This window comes from Passer domesticus, chromosome 19 (assembly GCF_036417665.1).
Source record: "Passer domesticus isolate bPasDom1 chromosome 19, bPasDom1.hap1, whole genome shotgun sequence".
Classification (NCBI taxonomy): Eukaryota; Metazoa; Chordata; class Aves; order Passeriformes; family Passeridae; genus Passer; species Passer domesticus.
This window is the reverse complement of record NC_087492.1, coordinates 2,377,750-2,394,304: the sequence shown is the minus strand read 5'-3', so window position 1 is coordinate 2,394,304 and position 16,555 is coordinate 2,377,750. Positions and strand designations below refer to the sequence as shown.

The following is a 16,555-nucleotide window of genomic DNA, read 5'->3' as shown; positions in this document are numbered from 1 at the left end:
TATTTGAGAGTTAACTGAAGGCAACTTCTGCCATTGTGGGAGGCTGGAAGGAATTATATTTATATATATATATATCTATTAATGGGCATAGTGGCCCATTCATTGGGTTTGTTCCTTCTCTGGCTTAGGTGTTAATTTGCTACCAGTTTATGTGAGAAGTTTGGTAATGCCTTGGCACAGTAACTCAGTGAATCCAGGGCATATCAAAAGTCTGCCTGAAATAATGACTCTGCTATTCTTCAGTGTGGAACCTACCTTGTATTAATTTGGTTTTATTCTGTTGTCACACGTTGTACAAAGTGGGGATGAGCTCCTTTTGGGAATTCTTTGTGGTTTTGTGAGACACTTGAATTTGGGAATGTCTAAAGGCTGATAAAAGTAACAGTAATTCTATTTTTTAAAAAAATAACCTTCATCTTTAGGCCACTGGGCCATTGTGATAATGACCTAATTACAAGATATTCTCATCAGTTACATGCAAATTAGAGATGCCTCATGCTGAAACAGCCTGGACCTGATGAAACCAAGAAAACAAACCTCTTCAGCCAACCAAACCTGTGCCTGGGGGACACTGGGAGATTTTCCTCATTCTGCACCTATTAAAACCAGGCCAGTGAGAAAAGCCCACAGTGGGCAGGCCCAGGTCACTCCTGGCCTCTCTGTTTTCCCAAAAGAACCTTTAAGATTTGGGTAATCTCATCAGGAACCTTTCCTTCCCTCCCTGAATGTATCAGCATCATCAAATCCCTGCTGCAAACCTGAGATGGAAGCACAGGGCTCAGGAGAAGCTTTCTGGGGCACAGAATGTCTGCAATCACCAGGGTGGCTGCTGTCAGCAAGGGGTTTTATGTTGTTTAAACTGAATCTCAGATGCCAGTTGATTGAGGAAAGTTAAAAAATCTGAAAATTAAAAATAAATGGCTTTATTGAAAGTGGATTCAAGCTCGCTGGTCGATTTGGGAGTAATAACAAGGGGAAAATTATCTGTTGAAAAGTAAATTTTGGACACATTAAAATTTTTAAATAAGGCCTCCTTCCAAGGGCCATTTACAGCAATAGAAGTCTTTTCAGTGCCTGCAGTGGGTATTGGATCAGGGCCTAAATTCCCATCTTGTAAATGTGGAAAGTTTGCAGCATGGCTGAACAGTACTGTATTCAAAACCATGTGTGTATAGAAGTCTTACACCCCACTTTTTAAATTATAGGAATTTTGAGAAAAGCTTGCTACAGTAATAGTGAGCTGCAAATAATCTGGAAACTCTTCAGAAATGCCAATATAAGAAGCAAAGAATCCATTAATAATTGTAAGTGTAAGCTAGAGGCCATTTCAGAAGATGATAATGTGGTGTTGGCCATCTCAGATGCTGCAAGTCTTGGTCACCTCAAAGAGACTTTGAAGGTTTATCAGATGCCAGTGAAAGGTAAGTTCTCACTGATAAATTCCAGCTAACATTTGTCAAGCCCTTTTGCTTTAAATTCAATTAAATCCCACTCACAACACTGACACCTCTCCCTTGTACTTTTGGGAAGCTCATGGGGAGATTTTCCTTCCTCAGAGCTCTGTGGGCTCTGCACATTTAACAAGCACTCAAAAGGAGCTCCAGTGTCCCCTGCACTCCCAGCTTTGCTGGGTTTTTTCAGGATATCCTGATGAAGAATAAAAAAAAAGGATAATGAGAATCCTTTCAATTTCTTGCCAGTTAAAATCCATGAAGTGCCCACGTGTGCCCTTGGTCAAACAGCAGTGCTGTGTTTGACAGGAAATCACTCCTTTGGCTCTTCAGGTGACAGAGAGCAAAAATAAAATGTTTTATTTCATATGTTGGCAATTCTGCTGCCCAGCCAGTGGTGCCAGGCTGGCACAGTTCATGAGAGGTGATTTTGCCACAAGGACTCATTTTAGGAGGGATTATTGAGCATTCTTTACCAATCTTTCTGACATTTTGAAATGTGTGAAATGCAACTGATAAAATGACTTTTATCTCTTTCAAAAATCCCTCTTGATTCCTGTATAAACCACTTTTCCTTTCTTTTTGAAAGACCTGAATGGCAGTTTATCTTTAAATGCTCTTTGGAATGAGAAGGAATCTTCTCTGACAAGTTACTTGCAGTGCAGGAGCTGTGTCCTTCAGTCCATTTCTCCAAGTCCTTTGATAGGAGCTGAGGTTACTCATTTCACTAACAAAGTGCAATCATGGGTAAGTCAGATCAGTTTATTTTGGATAATAAAATGATCATGGAATGATTTGTACAGGAAATACTAAAATACTATTTTTGTAAAAGGTAGAATGAATATTTACCCAGATAATTTTATGTGATTTATCTGAGTTCTACCACAGAGATTTGAAATGCTAGTTATAACTGAGTTCAGCTCACTGAATATATTTGTCTGTACCTAATTTGTTGCAAAGTCTGTAATATTACATCTGAAAAGAGATGGGAAAATAGCAGCCATCCATGTCTTTCATGAAAGGAAAACCAGAACAAAACATATTTACACAAGTGCTGTAGACTTGAGTTCTCAGACATGTAATTTATGTTAGTTTTGGCACTAAAAAAGAAGAAGTTAATCAGCCCCTGAAGGATGAACATGGACACGGTTTAATGGAGTCAACAGGAAGAAATTTATTTCTAGGTATTGTGTTTCACTGTGAGCAAACTGAATTCTCAACAGGAGCCTTTGAAATTTAGATGAGAAAATTCAGTATTTTTATTTTTCTCTTAAAAGTGGAGGGTGAGGCTCCATCCTGAGGGATCTGTGCAGGTAAGCCCAGGACACCTCTGCATTTTCCTTCATTTATTCCATGGATATAAAGACAGTTGAGCTCAATGAGAGATTTTTGAGAGTGAATCTTTGCCAAAAGCTGAATAGGAGCCTCATGTTTTGCCTGTGTGTGTCACTATCAGCTGTCCAGGCTGTTTGAAATGCAGAGTGTGGCACTGTGATGGGACAGGGTTTGTAAAGAATTATTTGCCATGAACTTTGGGATTTCAAACACCACCACGAAGATTTCATGGCATTTCCAGCATTCGTTTTGTATCAAACATCATGAAATGTTACACTGAGGGAATTTATTCTGGCAGAATGTGAAATAAAGGGATCCTCTGAGGTAGAATGAGTTGATTTTTTGTTTTAGCTTCTGAACTGTCTTTTTATGGCTCTTCCATCCCATCAGATGTAAATATGGGATCAGCTGAATTTAGCTTAAAAATGTAAAACAAACCAGTGTTTTCTTCTCAGCCCACCTGCAAATTGAACTTTGGGTTTTTTAGCTAAAAATACTCTGTTAACTGCAGCAGATTTTCTGAATGAGCCTCTTCCCTTCCCATTCTTCCCTGTTATTCTTCCTGTCCCAAATAAAAAGAAACCTCAGAACCTTGTGGGCCTGCAAGAGGCTGAAGCCCCCAGCTCTGGCTCTGAGAGCTCCTGGCTTTGGGAGAGGCACATCTCATCTCTTAATGCATGGCTTTGTTGCACAAAAACATCTCCCATCATCTTCCCCAGGGCTGGGATCCACTGTCCCTCTCTGCTTTGGATCTCACCAAGTCTTAGGGTAAATTATTGTGCCAGGTGACTTGAAGGTGGGGTTGAGGGGGTGAGGAAGGAAACCCCTATTTTTAGGGGGTTTTTTTAAATTTTGTGTGTGAAAATAATAATATTAATTTACAAAGGTAGAATGGACTGGGGATGAATGATGCTGGAGCTTTAATTTTATCACCACCTTGCTTTAAATCCACTGGCTGTTGTCTTGTATATTGAATATATTGAATGTACCATATACAATTGAATATATTGGTGTAAAAGAAGGCACACAGAAGGAGCCCAAGGAGCTGAAAATGATGATTTATGGTGTGCTGTCACTTCCCAGAGCAAACACAGATGCATTAAAGTGAAGAAGCTGTGATCCAGTCAATCTCAGCTCCCAATTCTCTGCTCTTGCATCCAAGCTCCTGCTGGTGCTGAGCAATGTATTTGTGGAGATAAAATCAACATTCCAGTTTCCACTGCTGCCCACCCTGTGCTAAATCATGTTCATTGTCGTGAGGTTTCGTGTGTCATCTTAAATTGCTTCGTGTCATGGGCTGACTGTAAATCAAGGACAGTTGGTTCTGCAAGGCAAGGAATTGTGCAGTTAATAGAAATCACATTGCTGCAGCAAAGCAAGCTGAAAATAGAATCCCTGGATTTAAGAGCTGTTATTTACTCCTAGATTTGGTCACTCTTTAAAGAGGCAACGCTGTATTTTCATTACTTAAATTTAAGGTGGGATTAACAAATTGCATCTTGTACATTGTTTAAACCTCCTTTTTTATCAATTATTTCTATTGAAAATTAGATTTTTAAATTTACTGCTGCATTTCTAGAAATTCAATCACATCCTGTGTTCCCCATTGACCTAGAAACCTCCATCAACACCAAAACACTGGCATATAATTCTTTTTTTTTTTGTATTGCTTTAAACACCCCAAGTAATTGTATACACCCTAAGTAATTGTAATTTTTAGGACCCTAAATAATTGTATATTCCTTTTTGGGAATAGAATTGTGTTGTGAAATGGAATAGAAGGCAGTACTTTGGAATTAGAGGGAATATTTTGGCAGTACAAGCTTTAAGATGTAGCTTAGCTCATGTACTAAATCATCATATGCTAAAAGGTGACTGAAACCCACAATTAAAAATTTAAACTTATTAAGGAGTAATTGAATTGAAGGAGTCCCTAAATTGCATTTTTAGTCCCCTAAATAATTGTATATTCCTTTTTGGGAATAGAATTGTGTTATGCAATGGAATAGAAGGCAGTACCTTGGAACTAGAGAGAATATTTTGGTAGCACAAATGTGCTTTAAGATGTAGCTTAGCTCATGTACTAAATCATCCTTCATGGGTTAAAAGGCGACCCAAACCCACAATTAAAATTTTAAACTTATTAAGGAGTAATTGTCTTTTTTAGTCCCCTAAATAATTGTATATTGCTTTTATTCCTTTTTGGGAATAGAATTGTGTTATGAAATGGAATAGAAGGCAGTACTTTGGAACTAGAGAGAATATTTTGGTAGCACAAATGTGCTTTAAGATGTAGCTTAGCTCATGTACTAAATCATCCTTCATGGGTTAAAAGGCGACCCAAACCCACAATTAAAATTTTAAACTTATTAAGGAGTTGTTGCTATCACTGATTAGACAGTCAGCTGTTGAGACAGTAGCTTTTATATAACAGGATATTGTTTTGTTCAGCACGTTACCACATTTGGCAAACTTTTATCTTAATGCGCCTATGGGGAATTCCAGTCTGACCTCAATCTCAGTAAAGCCTCGGAGGGGCTGGAGCTGGCGGGAGGTGCCAGGGCCCTGCTCCCAGGCTGAATATTTGTTATCACATGTTAATCAGATTCATCATTCTGTTTAATAAAGATTTCAGCTGCCACGCGAATGCATAATCGGCTATGTCTGAGTGCCCGTCTTTTGTCTCGAGCAGATTGCTCAAACTGTATTAAGCATCATTAGACAAAAATGACGACCTTATTAATTTGTCCTTTCTGTGTTTTCCAGCAGATTGGGCCTCATTATTATGCAAACACAGTACACAGAGCGGCACCAGAAGTAGCTCATTAATGTTTCTTTCCCCTTCGTACGTAACAGATTATTATTGTGAAGTGTGCATGAAATAATTGCTAATTATGTGCCTTAAATTGTACAGTGATTGTCTGTCTCGGGGTTTTTCACCAGGTTTAAGAGCACTGGGGAAGGCCATCAGAAGCTACAGGTTAACAGTAAAGGGGAAGGGAACCACAAAACATGCATTTTATCACACGTTTTCCTGCCTGCAAGGAGTAATTAGGACAGCTCTGGATTGCTTTGTAGTTACCTCTCACTCCTCTGCTTATTGTAAAAGAAATGACTCCCAGCTGGCAAATCATTTAATAGATCTGTCTGCCCATGAATGGATGCAGGGGAGTTTGAACCGTGGATTTTGGTAAGAATCCAGTGGATTCTGCAGTGGTAAAGCTGAGTTGGTGTGGATCCCTCATTTCCACACCACTAAAATCTGGATTTCCACACACTGCTCGTTCCACCAAACATTTTCCCAAACCCTCCATTCAGTGTAACTCTCCTTAAAATTTGTAAGCATCACAGAAATGACATGTCAGGCTTTGGCATGGCCCTGCAGTTTGACAACTTTGTGCTGTGTGTGTAATTGGTTTAGGCTGGAGCCTCCCCCTGCTCCGTGGCACAGCCCCTGTAATCTGCCTGCCACCGTAGCTGATAAGACTTGGCCACAACCAAAGTTTTTGCAGCGCTCGAAATAAAATCCTGATCCATTAAGGGTTTGCATGGATTTAGCTTTATAATCTGGTTTAGAAATTGTGAGTGGTCAGATCTTGGATCCAGGCTTTGTTGTTGAGAAGATGCCACAAAAACCATGGCATCAGCTTGGCTTTTCCTAGCGTTGCTGTTGTTGACAGCCTAAATAAAAGAGTGGCTATTTCACAGTTTTTTATTGTGTATGAGCACTGAAACAGGTGTCTTGGAGGGTTAGGAGGAGAAGAACATTCAATTATTTCATTACTTATATGAAATAATTATAGTGTCTGCATTTGGTTGATATTGCATAGTTGCTTTTGTCAGCTGACAGCACCACTTAAATGTGGTGGTGGCTTCATGCAATTTCAGTTAAAAGAAATGGAGCATATGAGCTGTAAATATCATTTAAACATTTCACACAGATCATGACTGACTATTTCTGAAGCACAGACCTGTATTACACTTCCAAAAAATCAAAATGAAATTGTTCTGTGGAAACCAAATTCCCTTCACTGCACTGTTCATTGTTGGGCACACGGATATTGACTTGTTAAATCACTTGATGGACAAAAAATGAAAATAATTGCAGAAATAAATATTTACTTACATTATTTCAAATGAATATATTGCTATGAACAGGCTCAGCTGTGCTATTCATGCAGAGGTTCTGCAGCCATGGTCAGCATTTTCTTTCTGAATTTTCAGTGGTGGTGTTGCACACTGATGTTTGTCTGTAATTGCAGCCAATTATCAAACCAGGCTGCAAAGGACTCATGTCCACATTTCCTTTGGACAATTTTCCTTTTCCTTCACAATTTGTATTTTCCTGTTCTATTTCTGCTCCGTGTTTTGTCTTTCCCTGCTACTTGAACTGATCTGTTTAGTCGCCAGTTTTAATTGATTTAAATAGAACTCTTTATTTCAGTGTGTGATTGCATTTGATATGAAGGGCTATGACCCACACATCAACCCTTGAGCACTTGCTTGTTGAGGATTTCCAAGAAATAATGTTCTGATGGCCAGGGAATATTCCAACTCACCTGAGTTTGTGTCAATGGATTCAATATTTCCATGAGTCTGCCTTTCCCCTTCTCATGGTGAGCATCCAGAGATGACCTTGGAAAAGGTTTTTCATGTTGCTTCTTCCTGCTGGTGCCAGAATCACTTGTCTCCCAGGAATTATCTGTCTGAATTGCTTTCCTTGTGCCTGACACTGAGTATGTTTCTTTTCACTCAGCCAAAATGTGTTTGTTCCTCCTGTCTCAGCCAGTAGATCCTCGCTGGGATCAGTGCTGTGTTCAACTCTCTGGGAATATTGTTTGCTGAAGCTTTATTAAAGAAGAAAAAATAGATTTATAACTCTGGGAAGAAGCTGAGGAGTGTTTTAGTAAATGTCTCTATGTGTGTTTGCAAAATCTGCCATGTATTTATCATCCCATCCATGCTTACACTGTTCACTGGGAAGGCTCAGAGCTCTAAGGTGTCAGGGACTGAATATTTTATTTCTTAATTCCTTCAGGGTTATATTTAAGTGAAATTAAATCCTGTTGAGTGAGAAATAAATGTCAACCTCTGAATCCTGTCCTGCAGTTAGCAGTGCTCCTCCCTGCTCATGCCTCCCAGAAAAATCCTGACATGTAACTTAGCAGAATTATTTCAATTCCACTATATTGAAATTTGCTTTAAAATACGTAATAATTTCTTTAAATATTCTTTCTAAGGACAGAAAGATTTAAAAATAGAGGGACAAACCTGGTATTGGGCTGGTGCAATGTGTGTGAATAACAAAGTGCTGAGACAGTCACAGCCCTGTGATTTATTGTCTGCCTGGTGCTGATAATCAAGTGATCTTTCATCAGGCATGGCCAGTGCTCACTGAAGCTGAGTGGCAAAATGCAATCATTTTACTTGCTTCCTGGTGCAAAAATAAAGATACTCAGGTATCTTTGCAGATGAAACTGGTTTGGAGGAAAGGCTGAGTGGAGAAGTTCTGCCCTTTCCTCTCTCCCCTCCCACTCCGTGCTCCAGGCTCTTCCTCTGCTCCACCAGGGCAGCTCCTGGAGAAACTGCCTTGCAAAATGCAGCTCTGGGATGGTTTGGATTTAGAACGTTGCCATTTCTGTGGGATTATTTTTATACTGCCTTATATCAGGCATCTGACTCGTGGTGCAATCCCACAAATGTTTTTTATCACTAAAATGAGATCTGGGATGCGAAGACACAAAATGAGCACACTGATAGCTGGTGCTTCAAAGCTATGGAAAATGGCCAGTAGCAGCTGCTGAAATTCCAGCTTCAGCATTCCAATTGTTTGATATTCCAACGAGCAGGCATTGTTGCAGGCCAGTGTTTTACAGTGATTATGGCAGGCCCAGGGTGCAGCTGCCACTGACCCCTGCAGCAGCCGGAACAAAACCCCTCTTTGTTATCACTCTGGGAAATGTCTTGGCCATTGTGGGGCTGAATTCAAACCAGCACTGCAGTCATGCACAGGGAAATTAAAAGCTCCACAATTCACTGACAGGAGTCTAAATGTCTATATTAATGGTTGTATTCAGGTCTTTTTTAAAATTGTACTTTGGTATCTTGTTACGTAATTAAAATTGAGGTGAAGTTAAAGTATCTAAACTCATCATAAATTTAATAGACTGAACTCCCTTCCCATAAATTTCTGTGCTATTATACAATGTAAATCTCCAATCAAGGTAAGAACATTTGTAATTTAACTTTTCTTCTCAAAGTGAGTGTGCTTTCAAGTAGTTGGACAGCAGCTTTACTAAGTGATAGCCATTTTTCACACTTTGGGAGCCAAGTGGCTGTAGCAGAAGAAAAGAATTAGATTTGTTGCAGATGTTGTCTAACTCTGATACCTCTGGGCTCTGTGAGCCTTTCCTCCTTGCTAGGAAATTAGAATGAAATTGATTTATACAAGGTGAATGTGGTATTCTAGATTTACATAATTAAACTCCACACAGCCTGTGGTGTGCAGGGGTACTCCCTGTAGTAGTTCTGTCTGGCTTGCTCACTGCAGCAATCCTGCTTTGAGAGCTTTTCTACTTCTTAAATTGCAACCATACAGCAATAATATAAGGTGGGGGGGGTGAAAAGACAGACAATTACCACCATTCTTCCATATGTAATTTGTGTATGGTATTGGTTATTTTTATTGTTGAAGTTCATAGTTTCTTCCTCTTGATGGAATACAAACATTTGGCTAAATTCCTTCCCAGAAGTGAAGCCAAACGTAAATTCGGTTCTTTCTCCTCTCGGAATGGCTTGAAATAATAATAATAAAAAAGCATTGGCTAAGATTTGAAATTTTCCTGGTGTTTATAGAGAGATGTGTGGCTGTACAAAGATTTAGCCTTGTCTTTCTTCAGGGGAGGAACAAGGCTATCAGATACAGCAATACCTCAGCACATTTGAATTCACATAAATCCTACGTGACTCCGAGCAGATTGGGGCTCTCTGTGCTATAGCTTCTCAGTCTGGAGGTAAAAAAAAACCTCTCTAAGTTTATCTGTGCTCATTAGGTGCTCTGAAATGGTCAGGTTGAAGTTGAAATAGTCTGCATTATTACTGACCAGGGGACTGTGTCACTCTTCTGCCATCTACATGCTTCTGTGGGTTATTTTCAAAGCATAATTTTTTTTTTTATTAATACAGTGTAGAGAAGGGTGGCTTTAACTTAAGATAAAAGTAAAGAACTGTTCTTGGGCACTTTTGACATCGAAGTTTTCTATTTTATAAACCTCAGCTGCAGTTCACACTTGTGGAAACTCTAAGTGTCCCTCTTATTTTTAACAGCAGCCCAGGGTATGGTTGAAAGAGGCATATTTCCATTTTGGCTTTTGTTTGAGCAGCTTCCAAAACATCATTCTACTTTTTCTTTTCTTTCTTTTTTCCCCCTAGAAAATTTGCCAAGTCTAGCTCAGATTAAGTTTCTCTGTTAGATTTGTTCTTTTAAGCATCTGGATCAGAAATCCTATCCCATACTCTGTAGTAATGAAACATTTGGAAATCATCTGAGAAGTCGCAGTGAGCCACGAGAGTCCTGTGCATTCTTTCTGCAAGTAAGAAATATGTTTGCAGAGTAGCTTGGGGTGGGGCTTTTGGGGTAAATGTTCTTTTGTTTGAACCACCCCACCAAGAGCTTACACCTCATTCCCCTGGGGCACAAGCAGGTGTTGCTGTCTCTTAAATGATTGCAATCTCTTTTATCAGTGCACAGCACTGAGATGCAGATAGATCCCATGCCAAATTTTAACATTCTCTGATATTTATGGGTGGAAAAATAAATACATAAAGGTTGTTTTTATTGTAACTCATAAAGCCACAAGCTAGGGAATGATTTGGTTTGGGTTTTTCAGATGCATTGTGCTATTTATGCTTTTTAAAAGATGAATCCATAGTGGATGTGGAAGTTCATCAAGGCAGCTAAACCCCCTTTTTTACTGGTTCCAAATGAATCATTAGAGTTTATAGTAATAGAGAAAATGATTTTCTCATGTCATAAATGGGAGAGCCATTGTACAGAGCTGCTCTGCTCATGCTATACTGTGAGTATAACTTTTATTGAAGAGCAGAATTTGTTGAAGAGAAACAGATCTGGACTCCAGGGGTGCAGAACTGGCACATCCTCTTCATTAGCCTGAGCTGCAGCAAGGCTTGTCCAGTGCATGGAGCTGGGGAGAGGAAGACGAGGCACTTGGGGAATTTGGAAAGGAATATGTGTGTTTTGCATTACTTTTTAGGCAAATCTATTTATTCACTGCAAAGAATTAGTGCTGTAGCCAAAGCACTCCTTGCATTCCCCCACAGTCTGCTGTCCACATGATCCACTGGGATTGAGAGCCAGGCTTTGTTTTGGGTGGTTTGGGAAGTGCAGATGTCTGACTGTTAATGAGTAGTTCTTGAACTTTTTTGAATTGATTTCCCAACTATTTTGTTGCTTTGAAAGTCATGCAAAGCTAGGAGAGGGCTGCCATGAATGGAAGCAGAATGTTGCCTTTCTCACAGTCAGATTTCAACTCTCAGCTGATAAAACAGAGCCCAAATATAAACCACTTGTTGCTTTGGGTTTTGTTCTGAATGTCACCTTCAGGGAATGAGTCAGAGCCAATTTTCTCTTCAAGAGAGTGGGATTTTTACTCCTGTTGTCTTTTAAACTCGTGTTATCTACTGCACTTTGTTTTGTGGTGTCTCTAGTAAAATTTCTTCCCTCACAGTTTGTATTGCAGCCATTATTTTAGAAATATTTAGCCTGGCTGGAAAGACACTGGAGAGTTATCAAAGGGAACAAGTCAGAGACACTTATCAATAATCCAGATTTGTCCTTCACCTCCAGGTTTGTTCAGCTGCATTCAGGGAAATCACATTTGTTTGACATTGGCTGCCATAAACCTTTAGCCCACTGCTGTGTGGGATAACCTTGCAAAAGAATTTATAGCAATATTTAATCTGGGCTTTGTGAATAATCAGTTGCTCTGTGGGATGTGCCTCAGGCTCATGGATCCATCCCTTCCCCTGCTCTGGGGGGATTTTGTGCACCAAGGGATCCTTTCCCTGCCTTCCAAATGCTGGCCTGGCTAGGCTTGGGCTTGGTTTTAAGGGCTGATTTCTGGCACCTTTCTTTGTCAGCCCAGATCATTTATTTTTCATTTTCCCCCTAAATTTTGGGCCTGTTTGCTGCACTGTGAATGTGCTGGTGTTGATGAAGGAGAAAGTAGCAGGGTGGGGGTCCAGGACGTGGGGAGCAGGACAAGGCAGATGGCTGCTCTGCTAATGGGGCTTCTCCATTTGATCTCACAGGGAGAGGGACCTTTTCATTGTCACCATTTCTCAAAGCTCATTGATTTTTCATTCTAGCAGGATTTGTTTGCTTTTGAACCACTGCTGTGCTTTTATCATTAGATGCTTGAACCTTTCACTGGGCTGCACATTTCACTGGTTTTTTGATACTTGCTCGTTTAGGATTCCAGCACAGAACTTCTTCCTTCCCCCTTTGCACTGAGAGCACTCCTTAGATTCTAAACAAACCAGGCCCAGTCATTCTTTTTTATTGTTTGAAATAACCTACAAGCAATATGATCTATATTCCAGTTTTAGCTTAGCACTCCAAAATATTTAAATAAAATTTTACCAGAACACTTTTGCTTTCTAATTCTATGTTTTATTGTATACCAGGGCTTTTTCCCCAAAAAATTCTTTTAAAAAAATATTTTCCTAATTTAAACAAAACAAAACCCACAAAAGATACTCTGAAAGGTCAGCTGTGTTTTACAGCATCATTCAAGGTCTTCATCCTCTTCTGAAGAAAACTGGGGTGAAATGCCAGGAGATCAAGGTTGCAAAACTGCACCAAGTTTTCTGAAGCTGTGCTTAAGCAGGAACAGCTGCACTCCTGTATTGCCTCTTTTTTAATTAGTTGAAGCCACTTCCTCCACTCTTTACTTCCTTATGGCTGGGTCTGGAAAATATGAAGATAAGGATTTAATAGAGATCCATGTTTACTTACTTCAGCTTTTGGGTTTACAGCCCAAAACAATGTAACCAATTTTTTCTCTTCTCCTCTATTTATCATCTTATTAATAATATTTTTAGAATGAGCTGAACCCTGATCCTCCAAAGCTTTGTTTTCTGCAGTTCCAGTTGTGCCAGCTGGCTCTGGGCATCAGCCAAGCTCTTCTTTGGAGCTCTTCCTCTGTTTTATGTCTGATTTTTCTCTGGGTTGCCACAGCCCTGCTCCTCTCACGGAGCCTTCTCAAGCAGCTCTTTGGTTTGATTGCAGTTGATTGCTACTCATTAAAGATGCTCTTGCTTTTCCTTTTGGCAGAAGCTGGGAATGTCAGCCTTGAGAGCTCGTTTGTCATCACTGACTCTCCCTTCATGACTCTGTGTTCCAGTGACACAAATCTCAGCTCTGCTGGGTTTAAATTGTCACGACTTAATCTGCAGCAGAGCCCTGGGAAGGTGCCTTGGAAAGGAGCTGGAAGCAGGGATGTTCTGAGTGCACAAGAACACAATTACCAATTGTTTTGATGCTTCATGGCATGCTAAAGAAAAAAACTTGAAAGGTGGCATTTAAAAGACAATTTCTTCCTCTGTGCACTCCATATTAAACCATAAATACCACACTAGACCTAAAATTCAAAACACAGCCTGAGTCTACCTCTGTTCTATGGCTTTTGGATCTACTCATGACTTCTTTAAAAATGATTTTGCATTCTCTATGCCATACTTAGGAAATTCTAAAAGAGAATAGAGGATTCTGTTGTGGTGGCTGAGGTTTTAAATTCCCTTCAATCATCCTTGTGTGTGACAAGGGCCCTGATCACATCCCATGGCAGGGACAGTTAGGGGAAGCTCTGGACAAATTGTTGAAATGCTCTTTAAGAGCTGCTTCCTAAAGTCCAGGAGTGTGTGTGGGCATCAGGTGGAACCACAGTGAAAAACCCATGGGGATGCCTGTGCAGGTTTTGGGCTTTTAGGATAAAAAGTTTCTAATTAGCAAAAGGTAACTGAGGTCAAAAAGGATTTCAGTGAGAAGAGGTTTGCAAACAAATGGAGAAATTGCTGCTTATCTTGTCCCAAATTAGATTAAAAGGCCTCTTCTAGAACTGAGTGATAAGAATTTATAGGAATCTCTGGTTCCATACTAATATTTTTTAGGTATAAGAGAGGAAATATGCCTGATGATATTAATTTGCTGTTAACTAATATAGTACAACATCAGTAAGTGGCAGTTAATCTATCAAACTCATGCCATGACATCTTACTTGTTGTTTTAATATGTTATAAGCATGAAATGTGTTTTTCAGGTATGTTTTACATTTGCACCAGGTAATGGAAAGTACAATATATTATGTGCTTGTGCCCCAGAGGAAACTTTTAAACAAAAATAATTGAATGCAATAAATCAGCCCCTGCTCTGCCCTCTGCTTTGCATCTCTGAGTCCATACTTATAGGAAGCCTTGTTGGGAGTGACAGGATAACAGAGCTGCTGCAGGACCCACTGCCCTGGCCCTGCAGAGATTTGCTTTGTGCTCCAAGACTGAAGAATAAAAGGAGAGAGAAAATGAAACCATTTCTTCAATAAGCAACTTCTTTCTTTCCCAAGATTTAGGGTCTTGTTACAGATTGCTATTACCATTGGTAGTAAGCCTATAGTTTTTCAAGTAATTAGGAACATCCACAAGCTAATAAATCTGCCCTGAAATTTTCATTTGCTTGTGGACGTTGTATGAGTTTGTATTTAACTGTGTCTCTGCATGGATGATTTATCAGGTGTTTATTCTCCAAAGTTTTCCTGCTAGGCACTGCTGAGATGATTTGATGCACAGTAGGTTTCATAACTGAAATGCTGAGATTATTATTCCTGTTTGCTGTAGGGTTTATTTACTCCCTTATCAGACACTAATCTGAAAGATTTCCTTGTCTTGTGAATGTGCAACTTGTTTTAGTTGCTGCTTAGCAAGTAGGGAAATCTCCTAAGTCACCTCTCCTAGCATCTGGTGCAGCACCTTGCAGTGAATAAAAACTCAAATACAGGAAATATTGCCCTCTTTTTTTGTAAATTCAATGTCCCACTTGATCATTTCGTGGCCATTTGGGCTGGGTTTCTCAAAAGGAGTTTTGCTGCTTCACAAGTGGTGATGTGAACACTTCCAAGGATGTCTCAATGGCAGAGTTTTAGAAAGGAGGAATGGTGTGGATTAGAAATAATCCAGCAAAAATAAATGTAGCCCAGGCTTGCAGCCCTGGTTCATCAGCTGCTTTCCCCACCCAGGTGTTTGCTTAGCAAGAGGAGATGAGAGAGGAACTTCACTCCAAGCTGGTTGGACAAGTCCAGTGTGCTTCCAATGCCAGCAGCAGCCAGGCTTTGTCACCAACTGGTGCCACACAATTCTTGATCTCAGCACAATAATGCTCTATATAAACAGTAAAACCACTCCAAGTGGGGCTGTCACTTCCCCTGTGCTTTTATCTTTAGAACTACAGCTCTAGGAATGAGCTGTAAAAACCCAGCTTTTATTCTGATAATAATATAGAATGAAAAATCAAAATTATTTCTCAAAATATCACTGTTGATTTAAACCTGGTTTGGAATCTTCTCCTTTGTAGAGATCTGTTAAAAAAAATCTCAGCTTAAGACCTACTTAGCTTAGAATTCAAAATATTACCAGCAGACTAAAGCATGGTAGCTGAAACCAATTGCAAACAGATGGGATTTTCTTATTCTGATTGGCCATATGTTGCCAGAGGAAAAAAATTGAAAAATCCAGACAAAACATAACTCATCTAAAGGAAATGACCTTGATAGTTCTTGACTACTATATGGATTTTTTTTAGAGCTAGCACATAGAATATTTCAAATATTCTCTGAGGATGGCAGTATTTGTAAAATAAGAGGTATGGTGCTTGTTGAGGTGGTTCAGAGGGAAAATATAGCTCTGGGGGAAAAAAAAGCCACAAAAACCTGAGCAAAACCTCTGCCACAGACACAGGTGTAAACAGAAAGTGCAGAACTGGTGCAAGTCTAAGATGAATCATTCCAAGCCATTCTCCTGGGCATTCCTTCATGGAAATGAATAATAACTGGAAGTGTCTGAACAATGTAAATCACACTTGCACTTGGAAAACCTCTTAAAATACAAATGTGCTCTATTTCTAATAGACTGGGAAGTTTATGGCTTTAAAATGTGCAGCTTTATGTGCCTAACTTCAAGAATAGTTCATATTCACTCACTTTTTGGACCTTAAATTCCCATATACACAGCAATTATTTGTAATTGCTAAAGAACTAAAAATTGCTGTGGCTACATAGAAATATACATTAAACACTGGTAAAGGCACATGGACCTAAATTCTTGTATTATCTGTTGTATCTTTTATCTATAGGGTGTCTAAATCCATTAGGACTTGTCTGTAGGGAGGATTTTTATGTATTTTATGATGCATTTCTAAATGTGTACAAATCACACAGGTGCACAGCGTTCCCATCTTTCATATTCTGCATTATTTCTCTGCCATCTCTCGAGCTGCTCCTACAGAATGCTTTTAATTGCATTACACATTGAAAACTTGCCACAGGACAAAGTCCATACCTTGGCAAATCCATTTAGGCTGGAGTTGAAACACCCTTGCCACCACTGCAGGGCTGATTGCACCTTGGGGAGCACCTCCGTGGGCTTGGGGTGGATTAATAGCACAACATGCAAAGCAAGTTGACAGTAAAACTTTCACTGGT

General features: G+C 39.6%; 1 protein-coding gene across 17 annotated transcripts in view; it reads left to right on the top strand.

The window, feature by feature from the left end:
• The window catches only part of BRIP1 (BRCA1 interacting helicase 1), a 105,109-nt gene that overhangs the window by 49,560 nt on the left and 38,994 nt on the right, over positions 1–16,555 (top strand). For 14 of the 17 annotated variants that reach the window (XM_064394228.1, XM_064394231.1, XM_064394225.1 and 11 more), the window contains 2 exons: positions 1,206–1,421; positions 2,041–2,198. In XM_064394228.1, the coding sequence (XP_064250298.1) occupies positions 1,206–1,421; positions 2,041–2,198 (374 nt within the window). Of the gene's footprint in view, positions 1–1,205; positions 1,422–2,040; positions 2,199–16,555 lie in introns of those variants that run through there. The other 3 variants (XM_064394230.1, XM_064394229.1, XM_064394232.1) reach the window with 2 other exon arrangements.